The 23,363-nt window shown below is 43.7% G+C and overlaps 1 protein-coding gene and 1 long non-coding RNA gene across 3 annotated transcripts in view; one reads left to right on the top strand and one right to left on the bottom strand.

Moving 5' to 3' along the window:
* Nucleotides 1–23,363, top strand: part of LOC132541293 (uncharacterized) — an 88,461-nt gene that overhangs the window by 58,938 nt on the left and 6,160 nt on the right. The window lies entirely within an intron of this gene.
* The window catches only part of LOC103109924 (betaine--homocysteine S-methyltransferase 1), a 30,367-nt gene continuing 23,456 nt past the window's right edge, over nt 16,453–23,363 (bottom strand). For both annotated transcript variants that reach the window (XM_007519049.3, XM_060201078.1), the window contains exons 6-8: nt 22,922–23,104; nt 20,697–20,925; nt 16,453–16,849 (exon numbers count right to left, since the gene is read on the bottom strand). In XM_007519049.3, the coding sequence (XP_007519111.1) occupies nt 16,663–16,849; nt 20,697–20,925; nt 22,922–23,104 (599 nt within the window). In that variant the 3' untranslated portion in view covers nt 16,453–16,662. The remainder of the gene's footprint in view (nt 16,850–20,696; nt 20,926–22,921; nt 23,105–23,363) is intronic.

The raw sequence follows: 23,363 nt of genomic DNA, 5'->3' as shown, positions 1-23,363 counted from the left end.
AAATAGTTCCAGGAAATTTTAAAATTTGCTAGGAAGATGCATCAAATGAGGCTGGGGGGGGGGGGACTGCACATCCCTGAGAGTTCCTAGGGGAGGATGAGAAAGCTGAGATGAAGGTTTATAAGGCCATTAACACTCACTGATAGGGTTTTTTGTTGTTGTTTTTTTTCTTTTCCCTTTCTTTCTTGTGTTGCTTCGGTAAGGGAACAGTTCTCCTCATTCTGAGTCGAATAGTCGAAATTTCAGGTTTCTGGAATGTTTCCTGGTATTCCTTTCTTTTTTAAAAAAATTTCTTTATTCCCTTTTGTTAACCTTGTTTTATTGTTGTAGTTATTATTGTTGTTGTTAATGATGTCGTCGTTGTTAGATAGGACAGAGAGAAATGGAGAGAGGAGGGGAAGACAGAGAGGGGGAGAGAAAGGTAGACACCTGCAGACCTCCTTTACTGTCTGTGAAGCGACTTCCCTGCAGGTAGGGAGCCGGGGGCTTGAACCGGGATCCTTACAATGGTTCTTGAGCTTTGCATCCACCTGCGTTTAACCCGCTGTGCTACCGCCTGACTCCCGATATATATATTTTTTAATGATCTTTATTTATTGGATAGAGACAGCCAGAAATTGAGGGGGTGATAGAGAGGGAGAGAGGCAGAGAGACACCTGCAGCACTGCTTCACCGCTTGAGAAGCTTTCCCCCTGCACGTGCGGACCGGGGGCTCAAACCTGGGTCTTTGAGCATTGTAACATGTGCTCTCAACCAGGTGCACCACCACCCGGCCCCTCCTGGGATTCCTTTCTTTTTGCTCCCTTTTTCCTGCCTTCATGTTCCCTACACTGTGCATCCACTCCAAGGACAGTATCTACAGTATGTCAGCGGGAACGTTGGCAGTAAAAGAAGCAATGATGTTTGGGAATGTGAGACTTATTTCCTTTTTCATTTTATTTTTTTATTATTTTTACTTATTTATTGGAAGAAGACAGCCTGACATTGAGAGGGAAGGAGGTGATAGAGAGGGAGAGAGACAGAGACACCTGCAGCCCTGCTTCCGCACGAGTGAAGCTTTCCCCCTGCAGGTGGGACCTGGGGGTTCGAACCTGGGTCCTTTTGCATTGTAATACGTGCACTCAATCAGGTGCACCAAACACCCGGCCCCGTGAGACTTCTTTTTTTTTTTTTTAGTATTTATTTATTTCCTTTTTTTTTATTGTTGTTGTAGCTATTGTTGATGTCGTCATTGTTGGATAGGACAGAGAGAAGTGGAGAGAGGAAGGGAAGACAGAGAGGGGGAGAGAAAGAAACACTGCCTGTGAAGCAAACCCCCTGCAGGTGGGGAGCAGGGGTTTGAACTGGGATCTTTACGCTGGTCCTTGCGCTTTGTGCCATGTGTGCTTTGCACCCGGTGCACTTACCCCGCTGCGCTACCGCCCGACTCCCAAGACTTGTTTCCAAACTATACTGCAAGGATCTTACCTTTTGTGTTCTTGTAGTACTTATGTTCTGGTTATTGTAAGATGTACTTTACACTGACCTAACTTTTAAAGCTATTTATTTTATTTAATTGATTTTGGATAGAGACGGAGAGAAATCAAGAAGAAAGAGGGGAAGGCAGAGAGGGAGAGAGAAAGAGAGACATCTACAGAGTTGCTTCACCACTGGTGAAGCTTTCCCCCTGTTGGGGACCCGGGACTTGTACCTGGGTCCTTGTGCACTGTAAGGTGTGCACTCAGTCAGCTGCGCCACCACCCAGCTTCTGACCTGATTCTCATCCTTTGTTCTTTGTATTTGATGGGGTATTGGGTTGTGAAAATTTGGAAACCTAAGTAAACTCTAGTAACGGGAGACCTCTCCCTGACTCCACTAATCCCGTCCTGAGAGTGCTTGAGAAATATACTTCAAGGTTTCCTCTTGTTCCTTTTCCAGAAACCCCAGCTGTGCCCTGATGAAATCTGTGGTTCTGTGTTGTTGTAATGTTTGTGGTCTTAGGGGAGAGCCACTCACACAGGGCTCCGCCCCAGAAGTCTGGCTCCTTTCCTTATTTCTAATTATACTTTCTTTTACATGCACTCAAAAAACTCAAACCATTCTTAGGTTATGTGAGTCCATAAGGTGATCTTGGCACTTCCCCTTTCTTATCCTGTTTGAAAACTTAAGCCCAGCGACCGAATTGTACAAGCAGTTCGGGAGAAGAATTTTCAATTTGTTTTGTTCCCTCTCCTAGCTCTGTTTTTCATTCTCTGCACGCCTACTTCTGCCCACAGATCCAAGGCTACAGTCTTTCTAACACATATTTCTGCCTACAGTGTACTCACTGGTTAATTGGCACAGCTCTGATTCATTTTGACAATCAGGACACCTTCCGACAGGTGAGCACCTTCAGGCGGGCACCTGGAGACACCTCTCTGTAATGAGACGCAGGCTTCATGACGGCGCTGTGTGTCACACTCACTGTCCAAGCATCTGATGTGACAGATAGAATCTGGTCTCTTGTCTTCAACCCTTAAGATATTTATGATTCTTTTTATGTGTGTCTTAGCAATCATTTTCAGTTTTTGAAACCTTCTCAATGTTGCTTCAGGTATTTATTATGCCTGTGGGTTATTTTTCTCCTCTAATTTGTAATGCTGTAGGTTGTTCTGATAATTTCTGTGGGGCCACATGCACATTGTAATTGGTGTGGAACCTGCAGTGAGCATCGTGGAAGTTACAGGGAGGGAGTCGGGCTGTAGCGCAGCGGGTTAAGCGCAGGTGGCGCAAAGCGCAAGGTCAGCATAAGGATACTAATTTGAGCCCCCGGCTCCCCACCTGCAGGGGAGTCGCTTCACAGGCGGTGAAGCAGGTCTGCAGGTGTCTGTCTTTCTCTGCCCCTCTCTGTCTTCCCCTCCTCTCTCCATTTCTCTCTGTCCTATCCAACAACGACAACATCAATAACAATAATAACTACAACAACAACGAAAAGCAACAAGGACAACAAAAGAGAAAATAAATAAAATACTTAAAAAAAAAAAGGAAGTTACAGGGAGAAAAGTTTAACCAAGAAGGAGTAAACTGGCTGAAGGTTACTTGGGGAGGCTACATCTAGACAGGCAGATGATGTTTTGGGCTGTTGAGAAAGACATTGCTGGGGCAGGGTAGACAGCATAATGCTAATGCAGAGAGACTCTCATGCCTGCGGCTGTAAAGTCCCTGGTTCAACTCAGTCCCTTGCACCACCATAAGTCAGGGCTTGAGCAGTGCTCAGGTGAAGAAAAAAAAAAAAAGTCATGATGTATTTTTCTCTGCATAAATGCATCCTGACTTTTTGGACAACCCAATAATTTGGTTTCCTTTTTTCTATTGCTTCTTCATTCCTTTTAAAAATTATTTATTTATTTATTTATTTATTAGATAGAGACAGAGAGAAATTTGAGAATGGAGGGGAGATAGAGAGGACCAAAAACAGAGAGACACCTGCAGAACTGCTTCACCACTCGTGAAGCTCTCCCCCTGTAGGTGGGGACCAGGGGTTTGATCCTGGGTCCTTATGTACTGTAATAATGTGTGTGCTCAACCCAGTGTGCCACTGCCTGGCTCCTTGATTCTTCATTCCTTTCTTTCTGAAGCAGGCTGAATCTCTATGAAGATCAGTATTCTTTAAAAAAAATTTTGATTAGTGATTTACTAATGATTAACAAGATTTTAAGATAACAGGGGTAAAATTCTATATGGTTCCTCACCACCAGAGTTCCGTGTCCCATCCCTATTCTTTATCCCTCTGGGAGTATGGACCAAAATTCTTTATGAGGTGCAGAAGGTGGGAATTCTGGTTTCTGTAATTGCTTCTCCACTGGATATGGACATGAAGCTTAGTATTCTTGTTTCTTAGTTTCCGGTCAGGACATATGGTAGCGTGTCTGCCATGCTGAATATGTTTCTGGCTGCCATTTGAACTGGATGCCCTCACTAGCAGGCTGTCTGCCAGGGAACCATTATTATGAGATGGTCACCTCCAGTCATGTTGAGAGGCAAAAGGGAAAGGAAAACGTGTCTTCTGAAGTGAAGTTCTGGTCTGCAATCTTTGTGGAGCTTATTGTCTCTGAAAGACATAAGTGTAGACTCAATTTTTCACTTAGTATCGAATAGAGACAGAGAGAAGTTGAGAGAGGAGGAGGTAGATAGAGAGGGAGAGAGACAGAGAGACACCTGCAGCCCTGCTTCAGCACTCGCAAAGCTTTCCCCCTGCAGGTGGGGGCCAGGGGCTTGAGCCCGGGTCCTTGCGCACTGTAATAGACCACCGCCTGGCCCCGGGTGGAGTTAAGGAGTCTGGTTGCCTCAGTGGTCCTTGATAAGACAGGGGCTTCAGTCTTACCTTTATGATCCCAACTATGGGGACTACGAGGAGGTGAGCATGTCCCTGCTCTTAACTTTGAGGAGTTGGGAATTTGATGGTTTTTAAAATTTTTAAAAAAATTATCTTTATGTATTGGATAGAGACAGCCAGAAATCAAGAAGGTGAAAGAGAGGGAGAGAGACAGAGAGACATCTGCAGCACTATTTCACCACTCGCAAAGTTTTCCTCCTGCAGGTAGGGACTGGGGGCTCGAACCTAGGTCCTTGCACATTGTAATACGTGTGCTCAACCAGGGGAGTCACCACCCAGCCCCAATGTTCTATTTTTGTTTGTTTGTTTTTACCGGAGCACTGTTCAGCTCTGGCTTATGGTGATGTGAGAGATTGAACCTAGGACTTTGGAGTCTTGGTTGTGAGAGGCGGTTGAGAGTCTGTTTGCATAACCATTATGCTATCTACCCTCTGCCCTGAGGGGTTTGGGGTTTGAAGTGATGTTTACTAGTCCCTATTCCTCAATCCTCATACTCCTGTTAGCTCAAGGTAGTTCTAACAAGACCACTGCCTATCAGTCATGTAACCAGGGCCTGAGATGGAAGCCTTCTCTTTCTCCCAAACAGCCACCAGTGTGGAGTGATTTTCCTGAATCTGTCCTCAGCTTTGGAGACGTCAACCCAGACACCAAAGTTCTTTATCCAACACTGCCCCTCAAATGGGGGTAGTCTTTGTCTTAGAACCTTTCAAGACAGAACCTGGCAAACCAGTCCAGTCTTCTTAGCTCCTTGGGATAAGGGATCCCCCAGCTAGCAACTAACTGCTCTTTATTTCAGCTCTAAGAACTATGTAACTTTTGACGCTAAACACTAACCCTGTTGTGACCCCTGCACTATTCTGGAAGCATAAAGATCAGGACTAACTCTCAGTTAGAAATGAAACATCTCGATACTGTATCTTTTTTTCTTTATTGGGGGGGGATTAATGGTTTACAATAAGATATTGTATTTATTTATTTATTTTAACAGAGCACTCACTGCTCAGCTCTGGCTTATGGTGGTGCAGGGAATTGAACCTGGGACTTTGGAGCCTCAGGCATGAAAGTCTCTTTGCATAACCACTATGCTATTTACCCCCACCCCAGATACTGCATCTTAAGGAGGTTCCTTCCTTCCTTCCTTCCTTCCTTCCTTCCTTCCTTCCTTCCTTTCTTTTTTTCTTTCTTTCTTTCTTTCTTTTTCTTTCTTCTTTTCTTCCTTCATTTCTTTCAGATTTATTAATGAAGATATGAGGAGAGAAAGAGAAAGAACCAGACATCACTCTGGCACATATGCCTGCTGGGGATTGAACTCGGGACCTCATGCTTGAGACTCCAATGCTTACCTCCTGGCCTACAAGGAGTTTTTTTGTTACTTACAAACAGAGTTCTACTTGTTATATCACGAAAATAATTCAGTATTTATTTATTTATTTATTTATTTATAACTTTCCTTTAGGCACAAACATTTGGAAAAGTTTTGCCTAAAGAAGTCAGTGTGTACCCCAGAACAGTGAATTCTCCTGGTGGCTTTCAGAGATCACGGAGATGTCCTGTAGTGATACTCTCCAGAGGGCTGTCAGTGTGTGATTTCCCTCATGCAGGGCTTAAGAGTTTCCAGGCAGGAGTGGAGGAAGTGTGGTGGGAATGCTCACAGTCTTTCAGGGAACACATGGCAGAGAATGAGCCAATGAGGAAATGAAGGCGTTGTGGGCAAAGTAGCTGAAACAATGAAGCATGAGGTCCAGGTGGCGCTAGGCTCTTTAACAAAGTTCCCAGACCTAGGCCAGGGCCAGGGGACTTGGGTGCATGTACGCACGTATCCATAAGTTGGGGGTGATTATATACCTCAATATAAAAGTGCTTAACAGTCCTCTGTGATTATTAGACTTAGATCTAATAAGCTTGACAATCACGTAGAAAGGCCTAAAGAAGGAACCATAAATTGTCTTATCAGATATTTACTACTTAGGCCAACACACACTCCTCTCCTACTCCCTTCTTCTTCTTCTAGCGTTTACTTCCTTCACTCTATCTACTCAGCTAACTACACAAAAGAAAGACATCTCCTAATCTCTCCTGACAGCGTCAGTGCTGTTGTCATCCCTTAGTAATCTTCAGAAGAAACACTGTATACAGTTGACCAAGAGCTATACTAGCAAACACATAGGGAAACCTTTATTGGCATCATCAAACAAGTCAATGCGGTACAGCTTAAGGTTAACTTAGACTCCACTAACACCTTTTTTTTTTTTTGACTAAATAATAAATATAAATAATTTATTTTATCCCATAGAAGACAAATACTACTAGGACTTTTAAAGGATGATTAATGGTAGTATATGGCTTGAAAATCTTAAGTAGAATCAGTTTTTCTTTTTTTTTCTTTTATTTTTTTATTTAAGAAAGGATAAATTAACAAATCCATAGGGTAGGAGGGGTACAACTCCACACAATTCCCACCACCCAATCTCCATATCCCACCCCCTCCCCTGATAGCTTTCCCACTCTCTATCCCTGGCCGGCATCCTGATGGCATCTGGAACCTGGTGGCTGAAAAGAGAGTTAACATACAAAGCCAAACAAATTGTTGAGCAATCATGGACCCAAAGGTTGGAATAGTGGAGAGGAAGTGTTAGGGGGACACTCACTGCAAACTCTAGTGTACTTCTGCTTTCAGGTATATATTTTGCAGTAGTTTATGGATATGTATGAACATACGCTCTCTCTCACAGAAACTGGTGTATATCTAGGTTTTGGGACTTTGTTAGAAGGTGAACTACCTGGGATGTAATTAGAGAATACTATGAAAGGAAAGGTCTCACCGGAATAATGAAGCTGAAGGGTTGTCATTCCACACGTCAAGTCTCTGGACACAGTCTGAGCTGAAGCATGTTGAGGTGCCAGTCGTTGTGTTGATTAGGTTGTGATCGGCAGATGCAATATTATTTGATATGGATTGGGAGAGGCATACGGGAAAGTGGGCCCTATCCAAAGGTTCAAGGACTGGGGGAAGTAGAGGCTCTATAGTGGAGATGTTCCTGCGGTGTTAGGGTTCAAAAAGACAATGGATAGTTAATGTTATCATCACATTATTTGGTAATTGGGTTAACTTTGAAAAGTCCTTCTGTTAGGGTTTGCTGTACAGTACCCAGTATCTTGTATATAGCTGTGCTCCACTAACATCTTATGGGCGCATAACTGAGTGTGCAACTTTCCAGCTCCCTCTCTCTTATTTTTTAAAAAGTATTTTTATTTATTATTATTGGATAAAGACAGAAATTGAGAGAAGAGTGGGGAGAAAGAGACACAGAGACACCTGTAACCCTGCTCTACCACTCACGAAGTTTCCCCTTGTAGTTTCCCCCTTGTTCTTGTGCACTGTAATGCATGTGCTACCGCCTGACACACCCCCACTTTTATTTTAATGATTCTTTTTTTTTTTTAACTCCATGGTTATCACTGGGGCTCAGTGCCTACACTGTGAGTCCACTGTTCCTGGAGGCCATTTTCCCCTATTTTGTTGCCCTTGTTGTAGCTGTTATTGTTGGATAGGACAGAGAGAAAAGGAGAGAGGAGGGGAGACAGAGAGGGGGAGAGAAAGATAGACACCTGCAGACCTGCTTCACCACTTGTGAAGCGACTCCCCTGCAGGTGGGGAGCTGGGGGCTCGAACCAGGATCCTTGTGGTCCTTGTGCTTCGCACCAGGTGCACTTAACCCTCTGTGCTATCACCCAGCTCCTCTTTAAAGTGATTCTAACATTCTTTTTCTTTTTTTTTTTTTTAAGGTTTTATTTTTATTCACTAAAGAGAAAAGTAGAAGGAGAGAGAGAAAGACCCAGACATCACTCTGGCACATGTGCTGCTGGGGATTGAACTCGGGACCTCATGCCTGAGAGTCTGATGCTTTATCCACTGGGCCACTTCCCAGACCATCCTTTCCTCCCCCCTCCTCCTCCTCCTCCTTCTTCTTTCTCTTCTCTCTCTCTCTCTTTCTCTCTCTCTCCCTCCCTTCCTCTATCAGAAAGAAGGAATATGACAGAGAGCAACAGAACACTTGTGAAGGAAGGACATCCTTCCAGCCCCAGAGTAGCAAAAAAAATAATAATAATAAATAACAAAAACAGAAAACTCGGCAAATAAGGAAAAGGTAAAAACCAAGGTAATAACTGCTGAAAATAACTTTATGAAAGAATTATGTTCTAAGACTTTTAGCTTCCAAACATCACCACCTTGGCATCAAATATGGAAAGACAGCTCTCTTCCTTCCTAGGCAGATGAAGAACTTGAAACTCAGGTTATCTGCCTGATGGTTTCTAGTTTTTCCACGGTTTATGGAAGCCTACAAAGAATCTTGAGTCCTGGGGTAGGGGGTAGAATATAATAATGGTTATGCAAAGAAACTCTCACAGCTGAGGCTCTAACATGCCAGGTTCAATCCCTGACACCACCATAAGCCAGAGCTGAACAGTGCTCTGAGGAAAAAAAGGAAACAGTTGATAAATAAAATGAAAAATCACAGGCCGGAGTCTCCCTAGGAAGCAGGACCTGTGGGGAGGAATGACATTTTCAGTTCACAGGGCCCGGCAGAGTCTGGGCTAATAATATTTCTCTGCCCTCTGAACAGTTATTTGTTTTAGCCTGCTGTCTGCTCAGCCTGGGGAATAATTAATTAACAATTAAACTTGCTAGAAGCATACCAGCAGTGGCACGCAGTAACTATTTGTTGACAATGACAAGACTGTTGCCTCTCTTACCCTCAAATTAGAAACAAAACATAAATTTTTCAGGAAGGTGCTCGAGGCCTGTCATTTTACAGATAAAAAGCTGCAGGTCAGAGCAGGGCGGTGGTCTGTTTGTTGTTGCACAGAGGTGGGTCCGCTGTACAGTATTGCACACTCAGTTCCTAATTCCAAATTTAGTTTTCTTCTCTGAAAGTATATTTTGTTTGTTTTATTTTAATGAGAATGAGAGGTAAAGAGAGCAAGATACAGAGAGAGGGAAAGGGAGAGGGAAGGAGAGGGAGAGGGAAGGAGAGGGAGAGGGAGAGGGAGAGAGAGGGAGAGAGAGGGAGAGAGAGAGAGAGGGAGAGAGAGAGGGAGAGAGAGACCAGAGTACTAATCATCTCTGGCTCATGGTGGTGCAGGAGATTGAACCTGGAGCTCAGAGCCTCAGGCAGGAAAGCTTTTTGCTGAAGCACTGTGCTGTACCCCACTCAACTCATCGCTTTTTCTTACTGCACTGCATTGCGCTGGTGCTTTTAAGAAATTGAAATGGATTCCACTAAGCCAATTCATATGTTGAGACATTAACCTTTCTACAGAACAGTAAAATCTCATTAAGTCAAAATAAGTGGAAAGATGACCAGACTAAGTTGGGGGAAAAAATCTGAACTATTTTCAAAGATACTAAGCTTTTTCCTTTCAAGGCCATGTAGGCAGTCGGCATACATAACCAACAAAGGGAGTCAAACAAGGTCTCACTGAGCTTACTACAAGGAACAAACAGAAATGATTTATAAATGGTGCATTCAATGCATACATATAAGTGATGACTGCTAAAATAACTTAGACGTTTGAGGAAATACGTTTTTGATTCAAGCAGGCTGGATGCTTCCTTGAAAACTCACTTCATGTAGAAGTTTACATAAGAACTTCCATGGATATGTCTGTCAAGACTCAGTGCTAAAATTATCATGCAGTTGACTTAGTGGTGTAGGAATTGTTTTGTTGTTCAGTGCTCCAGTTATGTGGTGTTCTTTCTCCGTCTCTCTAGCTTTCCAGACCCTTAATTTTTCATCTCTCCAAGGCCAAAAGAAAGCCTCTGGCTGCTTGAAAATTGGAAACATTTTCCAGCTCTGCCCTTCCCTAACTCACCAAAGGGCCACCAAGTTTTGCCAACTGACCCAGCCCTTCCTGTCACCAACAGGGAGGAGGTTTTGGGGTTGGCTGCCTTCCAGTGGTTTTCTGTTGAATCACTATAAACACTCATTTATCCCTAAAGCTGTCTAGCGATATTGGACCATGCTATCTCTGTTGTATGCTATAGGCATAACACTCTTGAATATTTTGTTGGGCTGCCCTATTTCTCTCCCATTAAATGGACTTCTTTCTCTTTTGTGGTGGAAAAATCAGTGTCATCTGTCTGGCAGGTAACACATGGGAGCTTCCATACTGGTCAGAGGAATCTTATTGTTTAACAGAGAAACTAGCCGGAAACAGGCTGTATAAATGTTATCTTCCAACCAATGTGATTGCAAGCTGGATTTAAAATTAAAAAATCAGCCAGGTGGTGACACACCTGGTTCAGTGCACACACTGCAGTGAGTAAGGACCTGGGTTCAAACCCTTTGGTCCCGGATGTGCAGATGGAAGCTTCAATGAGTGGTGAAGCAGGGCTGCAGGCGTGTCTCTGTACCTCTCTGCCTTCCCCTTCCCTCTCAATTTCTCTCTGTTTCTGTTCAATAATAAATAAATAAAAGGATTACAAATACTTCTGAGAGAAATGTGAATTTGGTTGAAGACATAAGGTTTTCCTTGCTAGGTGAGTTATTCTGGCTGTGATCCAGAGATCTGTGAATATTAAGGAAAAAAATTTACCAAACCTCCAAAAAAAAAAGGGGGGGGGGGAGAACTCACAATACAGCTGCCATTTAATGTTACAGTTTGTTCTGATGAAATAGCTTAAGCTCAGAGCAAAATAGCTACCCAAGCAAGCATCCCCTGCTGGTGACCTGCTGCCCCCTTCTGGAGAAGTGGGGGAAATAAAGCTTTTGATCTGTTTTCGGCCTGTTTTGTCTTCTTTGGCTTGGCTCACTTACCAAATATGCTTTGTACAGTGTGAAGTATTAGGCTATAAACTGCAAAAGACTTTATTTTTTTTTTCCTTCAGCAAGTTTAAACTGACTCTGAGTAACACAAGAATCTTTGTTTCCTTGCCAAAAGATGAACTTATTTGTTCTGTGAACTGTTTGTTTTACCTTTCCTTCCAAGGATCCAAGCTAAAGTAAATCTTGCTTGGAGGGATTAGCAAGAAGTCCTCCTGACTTGGCACCCCGATGAAATCATCTTATCCTTAAAAGGAAGAGTTTGGACTCTTGATTCCTTCTTCTTTCTTTATCTGTTTCTTTTTTGCTTGGCTATAAGAAAGTTAATTTATTTCACTGTGATCTGATTTTGCATATATTTGTTCGTTGTTTTATTTTATTTTATCAGTGATTTACAAAATTACAAGATAATAGGGTACAATTCCACACAGTTCCCATCACGAGGGTTCTGTGTCCCCAGTTCCCCTCCATTGGAGACTGCAGTGATTCTCTTAAGGTCACAGATATGGGTTGGTTATTATTTCTACAACTATCTGTTTACATATATATATATGTTTTTCTCATTTTTTTCTCTATAGTTCAGTCCTATTACAACTGTCTGTCCTTTTTTCCTTTTTTCTCTCTGGTTCCTGATGGAATTGGATTTCAGAGCCCACTAGACTCTTGATTTTTTTTTTTCATTCAGTAATTTTTTCTTTTTCTTTTTTTATTTCTTTGTTGGCGAATTAATGTTTTACATTCAACAGTAAATACAATAGTTTGTACATGCATAACATTCCCCAGTTTCCCGTATAACAGTACAACCCCCACTATGTCATTTATCATCCTTCATGGACCTGTATTCTCCCCACCCGCTCACCCCAGAGTCTTTTACTTTGGTGCGATACGCCAATTCCATTTCAGGTTCTACTTGTGTTTTCTTTTTCTGATCTTGCTTTTCAACTTCTGCCTGAGAGTGAGATCATCCCATATTCATCCTTCTGTTTCTGACTTATTTCACTCAACATGATTTTTTCAAGGTCCATCCAAGATCGGCTGAAAACGGTGAAGTCACCATTTTTTACAGCTGAGTAGTATTCCATTGTGTATATATACCACAACTTGCTCAGCCACTCATCTGTTGTTGGTTGCTTTCAGGTTTTGGCTATTACAAATTGTGCTGCCAAGAACATATGTGTACACAGATCTTTTTGGATGGATGTGTTGGGTTCCTTAGGATCTATCCCCAGGAGAGGAATTGCAGGCTCATAGGGTAGGTCCATTTCTAGCCTTCTGAGAGTTCTCCAGACTGGACTCTTGATTTCTAAGGTTCTTTTGACTCCAGTGTCATAAAAGTAGTTTTTACTAGTGAGAAATTACTTTTTAATATATACTCCTAAGTATTAATTCAACCTCCATTTAAAAAAATTTTTATTTATTTATCCCTTTTGTTGCCCTTGTTGTTTTATTGTTGAGTTATTATTGTTGTTGTCGTTGTTGGATAGGACAGAGAGAAATGGAGAGAGGAGGGGAAGACAGAGAGGAGGAGAGAAAGATAGACACCTGCAGACCTGCTTCACCGCCTGTGAAGCGACTCCCTTGCAGGTGGGGAGCCAGGGTTCGAACCGGGATCCTTATGCCGGTCCTTGTGCTTTGCACCACCTGCGCTTAACCCGCTGCGCTACAGCCCGACTCCCCCAACCTCCATTTTTAATTGATTTTTTTTTTTTTTTTTTGGAAATAAAATGAATCCACTTACTGTGGAGGTTCAGAATTAATAAAAAAAAAACAAAAATCCAAATAAGGAACTCTGATGGTAGGAATTGTGTGGAATTGTACCCTCTTATCCTACAGTCTTGTTGGTTATTATGAAATCAATAGTAATAAAAGACACACACCAAGAACGATATTCAAGGGGCAGTCACTGTCTTGTAAATCATTTCCTCCAATAAAGAAATTTTTAAAAACGTGCCACCAGGAGGCAGTGTCGACACAGAATTTAATTCAAGAACATCCCCAGTATCCTTCCTCTTAAGGGGAGTATTTAAAAAGTCAAACGTTGTTGTGGATCATTATTAAATCAATAAAGAAAAGTCAGTTGAAGAATGTTTGAAAGATAATGTTTTTGTTCAGCAGTCAAGTTCTTCTTCTTCTTCTAGCGTTTGCCCTTCTTCCGTAGCCAGTCAAGTTCTGAAGAGAATGTTTGAAAGGGCATATGCATTCCCCCCACCCTCCCACAGCGAGGCAGAGAGACAGAACACAGCGCTGGATCTTCCTTCAGTGTGCTGATGGCCAGGCCTGAACCAGGGCAGTGCACACGGCAGGACAGCACACTACCTAGGCGAGCTACCTGGCTGCTTTGCTGACCCAGGAGTAGACATCTTACTCGGTAATACAGCAATAAGCTGAACATTTTCCTGTGATCTGTGAATTAGTATGTTAGTCCTGACTTGAGAGTGAGAAAGGGTTGACAGCAAGTTTGTTAAAAACAAACAAACAAAAAACAAAAACGAAGTTCATTCTCTTCTTTTGCCTCTGAAAGTTGTGCTGGCTTGACCCTAGTTCTAGTTATAGCATTGTGCTGTGACTAATTCTCATGATAAGAAAAGACTTCCGGGAGTCGGGCGGTAGCACGGCGGGTTAAGCGCAGGTGGGCAAAGCGCAAGGACTGATGTAAAGATCCTGGTTCGAGCCCCTGGCTCCCCACCTGCAGGGGCATCGCTTCACAAACTACAACAATAAAATAACAGGGACAACAAAAGGGAATGAATATTAAAAAAAGAAATCCTTCTATTAACTATTCTTTTTTTTTTTTCCCCCAGGGCAGTGCTCAGCTCTGGTTTATGGTGGTGTTAGGGATTGAACCTGGGACTTCTGGTGCCTCAGGCATGAAAGTTCTTTTTATTTTTTAAATTAATTAATTATTATTATTATTACTAGAGCACTGCTCAACTGGATTATGGTGGTGCAGGGGATTGAACCTGGGACTTTGGAGCCTCAGGTAAGAGCGTCTGTTTGCATAACCATTATGCTATCTACCTCTCTGCCCATGAAAGTCCTTTTGTATAAGCATTATGCTGTCTCCTCAGCTCCACTACTACTATTTTTTCTTTCAAAATGTCAGCATATTTGCAAATGAAATACTTAGTATTTATTTTCTTTACTGGGAAATAACCACCTATTTTTTTTTTTTTTTTTTTTTTTTAGTTTGATGGGTAAACTGAGCTATGGCGATGTCCTGCAGGACTTAGCCGTTTATGCAAGGAGAATGAGAACCTAGTGTAACTAAGATTGTTTCGTCACTCTCTTTAGTTGCTGAAAACACACACGCACACACACGCGCACAGCTGAATGCATCCAAGAATGTTTAGAGAGCAGTGTGAACTCTTTCCTATACTTTATGTGTATCTGCTTATTTTTGCATCTTCTAGCGTGAGTTTCCAGGACAGTAAGTCCTAGTACTACCAGGTAAAAAAACATCAGAGTTCTCAGGCCGGGCGGTGGCGCACCTGGTTGAGCGCACACATTGCAGTGCACAAGGACCCAGGTTTGAGCCCTCAGTCCCCACTTGCAGGGAGGGGGAGGAGCTTTGCAAGCGGTGAAGCAGAGCTGCAGGTGTCTCTCTGTCTCTTGCACTCTATCTCCCCCCTTCTCAACTTCTGATGGTCTCTATCCAATAAATAAATAAATAAAGATTAAAAAGTTTAAAAGCAAACAAAAAAAATCAAGGAACTCTAAAGAGGATTTGGAAAGTACTTTTTTTTTTTTTTTTTTTTTAAAGTTTGAGTTAGGGCTGGGGAAACAGCATAATGCTTATGCAAAAGACTTTCATGTCTGAGGCTCTGAAGTCCCAGTTTCAATCTCCGGAACCATCATAAGCCAGATCTGTACAGTGCTCTGGCCAAAAATACCTAATAAATCAAGTCTGATTGAGGTAGTCAGGGAAAGAAGGATGCAGCTGGCAAAGTGTCACACGTCCATACCTCACTGGTGGGTCACTGCATTTCCTGTATCTGAAGTGCTTTTCTCTCACTTATTTGGAACTGTCTCCTATGAAATAAAACTTTAAAAAAAGAGACATATTTATTTTGTGTGAGAAGGGCCAGAACACTGCTCGACTGTTTACAGTGCCAAGACCTTGCACAGACAAAGAATGTACTCTGTTTGCTTAGACACTACCTCTGCCTCCCCCCCCCCCCCATTGTATTTTGAGCTACTGAAATTCATGGCTTCTCAGTCTTATCCAGGAGAGGCATTTGACTGGATCCATTTGAATTCCCTTTCTCTCCTTTCTTTCTTTCTTTCTTTCTTTCTCTCTTTCTCTCCCTCTCTCTCTCTCTTTCTTCTTTTTTATTAGTGTTTTAATAGTGATTAATAAGACTGTAAGACAATAGGGGTACAATTCCACACAGTTCCCACCACCAGAATTCCATGTCCCATCCTCTCCATTGGAAGCTTCCCTGTTCTTTATCCCTCTGGGAGTCTGGACCTGTCTGTGCCCCTTCCTTTCCATTAGTCTGAGTGCTTCTTAGTAGTAAGTGGCTCAGGAGGGAGGAGGGAGGGGAGGAGGGAAGGAGGGAGTGGGAGAGGGGAGAGGACAGAAGGGAAGGAAAGGGAAGAGAAGAGAAGACAAGACACAATTCTGGCCCTCTGGATACTTATTATTCAGGTCCCATCTGATTGCTTTTCCAGTTCAGGTTCTACTTGTGTTTTCTTTTCTGATTGTTTTTCAACCTCTGCCTGAGAGTGAGATCATCCCATATTCATCCTTCTGTTTCTGACTTATTTCACTTAACAGAATTTTTCAAGGTCTATCCAAGATTGGCTGAAAACGGTGAAGTCACTACTGATTCCTTTTCTGAAAAGTTAATTTAGAGAAGTACAAAGTCTCCACACCTGAAGTGCCCTATAGCAGTGATGTTCTAACTGTGAGGTGAAGCTGACTAATGGGCTACAAGGTCAGTTTAGAGTCACAAGTAGCATGTTTTATTCCTGATGTAGGGGCAGGGAAGAATGGAATCAACAATAGCTGAGTAGGTGACAAACTTTATTTCAGTGGTCAGGTGGTGGTGATGTGTGCTTTGAGTGGGTCATTATAGAAATTGTGTTTCTCAATTGGGTGTCACTTCTCTGTATTATCTGATCTGTCTCTTTTGTTGCGTGATTTAGGACAGTTAATTTCTCGTCCTTTTACGTGACTGTACACTTCTTGCAGCGGCACTGATACTGGAATTACTTTTCCATGGCCATAGTGATTCCCTTAGTATATCAGACAGAGCGGGCACTAAGCCAATCTCATTAAAATTTACTTTTTATTTTGCTTCTAAATGATACATTTACAATTGTTAGGGACTATGTGGAGCTTGGCTTGATTCAGCTGATTGCAATTGTATGTGTAGCTTGACATCAAAACAAACATTACTTTTTAACCAGCTTTACCAACATTTTAGGACCAGCAGCCCGAACATAGAGGGATCCACCAGCAGTGGATTCCACTGCGGTTAGTTACTGTGTAGACTTGACTTTTTGCTTTTCAAAGAGTTGTTTCAGCTGCTGGTCTGTTGTAGCCTCTTTCTGCTGCATCAGCTCAACTGTTCCTTTGGTCACTCCCCAGGCATCTGGCTTGGACATGGAAGGGTTGTATGGCCTGCCCGAGGCTATCCGGAGATTCTGCCAATACTCCTTCCGTGCCCTGTGTGAACAAAGTGCACATTTAGACTTCTCCCCATGTCAGCCCTGATGTCACAGAGCTGGAAACCCTGCAGTCATTACTCTTGAGGCCATGTCTCTTATCGTTTTTATTAATGTGGACTGATCCTTTTTGTTTTACTAGAGTCTGTAGGTCTAAAATTAACTTGAATTTCCTTCCTTCCTTCCTTCCTCCCTCCCTCCCTTCCTTCCTTTCTTCTTTTTCATTAGTGATTTAATAGTGATTAATAAGATTGTAAGACAATGGAGGTACAATTCCACACAGTTCCCACCACCAGAGTTCCCTGTCCCATCCCCTCCATTGGAAGCTTCCCTATTCTTGATCCCTGTGGGAATATGGACCAGAATTCTTTACGGGGAGCAGAATGTTGAAGTTCTGGCTTCTGTCATTGCTTCTCCACTGGACATGGGTGTTGGCAGGTAGATCCACATCCCCAGCCCATTTCTATCTTTCCCTAGTGGGACAGGGCTCTGGAGGGGTGTGACTTGAATTTCTTTTTGTTTGTTATACACATAAGAATAGCTGGTAAGAATCAGGAGGTATATGGATATATAGTAATAATTATTATTACTATTATTGTTATTTTAAGAGAGAGAGTGAAAGAAACCACAGCACTACAGCACCAAAGTTTCCTTCCATGGGGGTCTGGGTCAAGCCTGGATCTCTGCATGGTGAAGCAGTGCCTGTCCAGATAAGCGGCTTTGCTGGTTACAGGGAGCATGCTTCTTAGCCAGTTCTCCCCTTCTCCACCCTCACTTTCTGCCACTGAGCAGCGGGTCCGCTGAGCCAGCTTGCCCTTCCTTCAAAGCCGATATTCCCCTGTCCCTCCCACTCTGCATCTTGTGCCTTTGCTCCTTGCTGTGCCGACTGCCTCCTCCTAGCTCAGGCCACATCTTACAGGGAAGGAAAGGCTTCCTTGCACGTTCCCTGTCTCAAGGCTTACATGAAAATCTGCTAGTCTGCAAATACGGCCTCATCCTGGATGCCCTGAAGGCCTCCAGACCACTGGTGACCTGTGGGAGGAGAGCACACATGGCTGATGACTAAGAACAGAAGGCCTCCTCTGCTTTGTGGCAGAAACCTGGGGGATTCTGACTGGTGTAGTATCTTGTAGTATTCAGACTTGTAGTATCTCAATACACCCTTCTCTTTCTACCTCCAGGTGCTTCCTTTCTTCTCCTTCTTCTCCTTTTCCTTCTCCTTCTTCTAATATTTATTTATTTATTCCCTTTTGTTGCCCTTGTTGTTTTATTGTTGTAGTTATTATTGTTGTTGTTGTTGATGTCATTGTTGTTGGACAGGACAGAAAGAAATGGAGAGGGAGAGAGGAGGGGAAGACAGACACCTGCAGACCTGCTTCACCGCCTGTGAAGCGACTCCCCTGCAGGTGGGAAGCCGGGGGCTCGAACCGGGATCCTTACACCGGTCCTTGTGCTTTGCGCCACCTGTGCTTAGCCCACTGCGCCACCGCTCGGCTCCCTCCAGGTGCTTTCTTATAGAAGCTATTTCCTTGTCCAGCAATGTAATTTCTCCTCCAGACTTTCACTGGGGCACTAGCTCTCTTGGAAAGGCCTCATTAGCCCCGTCCGCCTTCTACACCCACGGGCTGTTAGCTGGGCGTTTACCGGAATGTCCTGTCCCAGCCTGAGTTTACCTGTCAGCGTCTAGGGCTATGTTTGTCCAGGGCGGTCATACGTGTCTGATATAGCCGTGCTCACTGTTGGCTAAGCGGATTTGAACTACTTGTGTTTGGCGCTTCATCCTTCCCTGTGTCCTGCCTTCTAGAAGCCCACTTAACCTTCGGAGATTCAGTGTCCTAGAGCCCTGCTAAAATATTTCTTTTTTTTAAAAAAATTTTTAATTATTTTTATTAATTGGCTAGAGACAGACAGAACTTGAGAGGGAAGGGGGAGATAGAGAGGGAGAGAGACAGAGAGACACCTGCAGCACTGCTTCGCTACTTGCAAAGCTTTCCCTCCACAGGTGGGGACCGGGGCCTCGAACCTGGCTCCTTGAGCACTGTAACATGTGAACTCAACCAGGGGCGCCACCACCCGGCCCCCCCTAAAATCTCTTTCTGTTAGGGAGACAAGTCATTCTCTTCACTGCTGATACATGTTTAAGTTTGGTTCCCACCTGCAGCAGGGAGAAGCTTCACATTGTAGTGGAGTAGTGATGCTGGTGTCTCTCTGTCTTTCTGTCTCTCCCTCTCTTAGTCTCTTTATTTTTAAAGGTTATTTTTATTAGTGATTTAATATTGATTTACAAAACTACAATAATAATAGGGGTATAATTCCAGTGTTCCCATCACCAGAGTTCCGTGTCCCATCCCCTCCACTGGAAGCGTCTCTATCCATGATGGATCTTCTTCATCTATCTGGGAGTCTGGACCCGGGTCCTTGTGCATTATAACATGTGCAGCCAACCAGGTGTGCCGCCACCTGACTCCTTCATTGTTCAGAGATACAGTTTAAAAACCCATGTAGTGGTCCGGGAGGTGGCGCAGTGAAAAGGCTTTGGACTCTCAAGCATGAGGTCCCGAGTTCGATCCCCGGCAGCACATGTCCCAGAGTGATGTCTGGTTCTTTCTCTCTCTTCCTATCTTTCTCATAAATAAATAAAATCTAAAAAAATAAAAATAAAAAAAAAACCCATGTCTCCGCTGCTGTGGCATAATAACTTTGGCTTCCCCAGCATGAAACACCGCTTTCTTCCCCCTACTGTAGTCCCACTGTCCTTCATATGACCTGACAGGAAACTTCATATGACCTGACAGGAAACAATAAAACAGGGGAGTTGTTCACTCCCCCCACTGGAATATAAATACTGAGTATGAAGACCTTCCTAACTTAGTCACCGTATTCTCAATTCCAAGGACCCTGTTCGATATTCAGCGGGCTCTTAGTATTTGTTAAAATTAAATCTTCAAAATCAATTGACCCCATGCTAGCGTCCATCATATTGACGGTGATTTCAAGAAATCACCTTGCAGTGCAACTTATGTTACTTATATGTATTTTAAAATTTTATCTATTATTTGACAGAGACAGAAATTGAGAGGGGAGGAGAAGCTAGAGAGGGAGAGAAACAGAGAGATACCTGCAGCCCTGCTTCACCACTTACAAAGCTTCCCCTCTGCAAGTGGGGACCAGGGAGTTACTTATATTCTTAAATTTTTTCTAATTTAAACTTTATTTTATCTGATAGAACAGAGAGAAATCCAGAGGGAGGGGAGACAGAAAAGGAAAGAGAGATAACAGTGAGAGACAGCTGCAGCACTGCTTCACTGCGTGTGGGGCCTTGAACCTGGTTCCTTGTGCATGGCAATACATGCACTTAACCATGTTAACCACCCCCAAGCCCTGTTTCTTATTTTCTTAAAGCTTTTTCCAGGAATCATTCCACAAGGCTGTTTTATAAATACTTTAGTGAAAGAATTTCAATAGGATACCTGATTTTTAAAAATTATGTATTTATTTATTTCCTTTTGTTGCCCTTCTCGTTTTATTGTTGTAGTTATTATTGATGTTGTTGTTGGATAGGACAGAGAGAAATGGAGAGAGGAGGGGAAGACAGAGGGGGAGAGAAAGACAGACACCTGCAGCCCTGCTTCACCGCCTGTGAAGCGACTCCCCTGCAGGTGGGGAGCCGGGGGCTCGAACCAGGATCCTTACGCCGGTCCTTGCGCTTGGCCCCACCTGCGCTTAACCCGCTGCTCTATTGCCCGACTCCCTGATTTTTTTTTTTTTTTAATCGCACAACAGTATAATGTCGTCAGTTGGACTTATTCATGAATCTGGTTTGGGAAATAGAGTTCAAAGGCTCTTACCTGGCTCTAATCCATGGTTTTGTATGCATGTCCAAACCACTTCCCCAGCTGCCATGCTTTTCTGAAGCTGGTGGCAAAAAGCCCCTCTCTGGAGCCAGCTCCTCTGCAATGGCCCGGATGTGGTAGGGCTCGAACCCGCAGCACCCGCCGATGTACCTCACCCCCAGGTGGTAGGCTTCTCTGGCGTATTTTTGAATATCCCATCTGGTTGCAACTCTGGGCTCCAGTCCTATAAAATAAATAGCTTTGTGTCTTAATTGTTTTCATGTTCAAAATGCAATTATAATGGATCATTCCCCCCTTTTATCATTTTATTGGGGACGGGTAGTGTTTTTCAGCACAGTTGTTGAACACGCGGACAAGCCCTCATCTCCCTGTCAGAGGCGTCTGCAGAACGCCTCAACTCGGATCCTTTCCCACCGACACGCCACCCACTGTAACTGTCTATATTCAGCTCTGAACTTGAAACTTTAGAAAGTGACCAGCTGCACTGTGTTATGAATGCTGTGGTCGTCGGCATCCTCTGAGAGAGTCCCAGTACCTCTGTCCTGTACTGATTTTCATCTTTGCGGCCCCCTCCCACACTGTCACCTTTGTCTGCTAGACCAGCAGGATACAACAGGTGGAACAGTGTGTGATTTCTAGTTTAATTTGGAATATTTATTTATTTCCTTTTTGTTGCCTTTATTGTTTTTATTGTTGTTGTAGTTATTGTTGTTGATGTCATTGTTGGATAGGACAGAGAGAAATGGAGAGAGGAGGGGAAGACAGAGAAGGGGAGAGAAAGACAGACACCTGCAGACCTGCTTCACCACCTGTGAAGTGACCCCCCGCCAGGTAGGGAGGCGGCTCAAACCGGGATCCTTACACCGGTCCTTGCACCTTGCGCCACTTGCACTTAACCTGCTGCACTACCGCCTGACTCCCAGCAGTTTGTGATTTCTGAGGCTAGATCATAACTGTCATGGCTTCAGGGGCTGGGTGGTGTCACACCCGGCTAAGCGCACATAGTACAAAGTGCAAGGACTTGCTCAAGGATTGGGTTCGAGCCCAGCTCTCCACCTGCAGGGGTGAACACTTCACAGTGGTGAAGCGGGTCTGCAGATGTCTATCTTTCTTTCTCCCTATCTCCCTCCTCTCTCAACTGCTCTCTGTCCCGTCCAATAAAATGGGGGGAAAATGGCACCATGCCTCAGCGGGAACCCTGAACCCTAGAGGAAAAATAAATAAATAAAATAAAAGTCGTGGCTTCTGCTTGTTTTTCTCTTGGAACACTCAGCAAGGGGAAGGCAGCTGCTGTGTAGTGAGAACACACACTCTGTCTCTCTCTCTCTCTCTCTCTCTCTCTCTGCAGTGTTTGCTTTTTTACCAGAGCACTGCTCAGATCCGGCTTATGATGGTTTGGGGGATTGAAACTGCGATTCTGGAGCTTCAGGCGTGAGAGTCTCTTACATCTCTGAGAGGTCCTACAGAACTACAGGCTGTGGTACAGAACGCTTGAGTGAAATAGGAGGCTGGCCACACTCTGGGCCTGCTGACCCGACAGCTCCATTTTCAAGACAGACTCACTCCCACTTCCTACACATGCTCTTTCCCTCTGGCTGGACTTGAGGTATTTCCTCACTTCTACTTGACCTCTTCATTTGAATGTATTATTATTAGTATCTCAATAATGACGTCAAATCCCTTGCTTCTCAACCACATTCAAAACAGAAGAGAAAAAGAGTCTTGGAGATCACCGTGTCTAACCTTATTTTTCTGATGAGAGAAGTCAGATCCATAAGAATGAAAGTATGTTGCTAAGGTCACACAACTTAACAACAGAACCGGAACCAGCACCACAGTCTTGACTGACTTCCACCCAGGAGGGCATTCTTTGAAACAGACAAATGAACAAACTAACCTTTGGGTCACCAAAGGAAAATAAACACTCTACAAGTGTGACTGACTGGGTGTCAGCCTACATTCGTATTCACCTTTGATGTTGCCTATCTGTTTCAGAGAGCTTGGTGCTTGTTTGTTTGCTTGTTTTGTCTTGTTTTGTTTTGTTTTGTTTTGTCTAATGGCCTCATCTTTCCCTTCTGCTGTTGTCTGCTACCAAGAGGTTTTGGGCTACAGAGAGAGAGATAAACCGGGGGCAAGAGATGAAGCTACAGCCATGTCTTTACTATGAAAAGCTCCATGGCGGTAGCTTTGAGATTCATCAAGCACAGACCGCGTCTTACCAAAGGGAAATTCTGGGAGATCGATGAATCCCTGTTTGCCACAGTCAGGGGTGTGGTAGGCCAGGGGCTGAGCCATTAGGTGGGCTTTCAGTCTGGCAGCCTCTAAGCCTTCTTTCATGAGTTTCACCGTCTGCAAACTGATCGTGGGGTCAAAATGGCAGTTGACGCCCACGATGGAAGCACCTGCGGAGGAGAAGGTTTTGGCTTTAGCGGTTCACCAGACACCAGCAGGCTCGACTCTCCTCTCTTAGTCAGGGAGCGTTTATTTGGAACAGTGAACTGCAAACAAGGAGTTGGTCCTTTCCCCTGCAAACCTGCCATCCCTCTGGGAGAGAATGATTACTAACAGGCAGCCGAGGGCTTTCTGTGAGAAGAGCTTTGAAGAGTCTAGTATAATTGAAGTGTCATTTACACACACTTGGCTGTCCATCTTTTTTATTAA

The sequence above is a fragment of the Erinaceus europaeus genome, chromosome 11 (assembly GCF_950295315.1).
Source record: "Erinaceus europaeus chromosome 11, mEriEur2.1, whole genome shotgun sequence".
NCBI classification, from domain to species: domain Eukaryota; kingdom Metazoa; phylum Chordata; class Mammalia; order Eulipotyphla; family Erinaceidae; genus Erinaceus; species Erinaceus europaeus.
The sequence above is the reverse complement of the archived record's forward strand: the minus strand, read 5'-3'. Positions and strand labels throughout refer to the sequence as shown.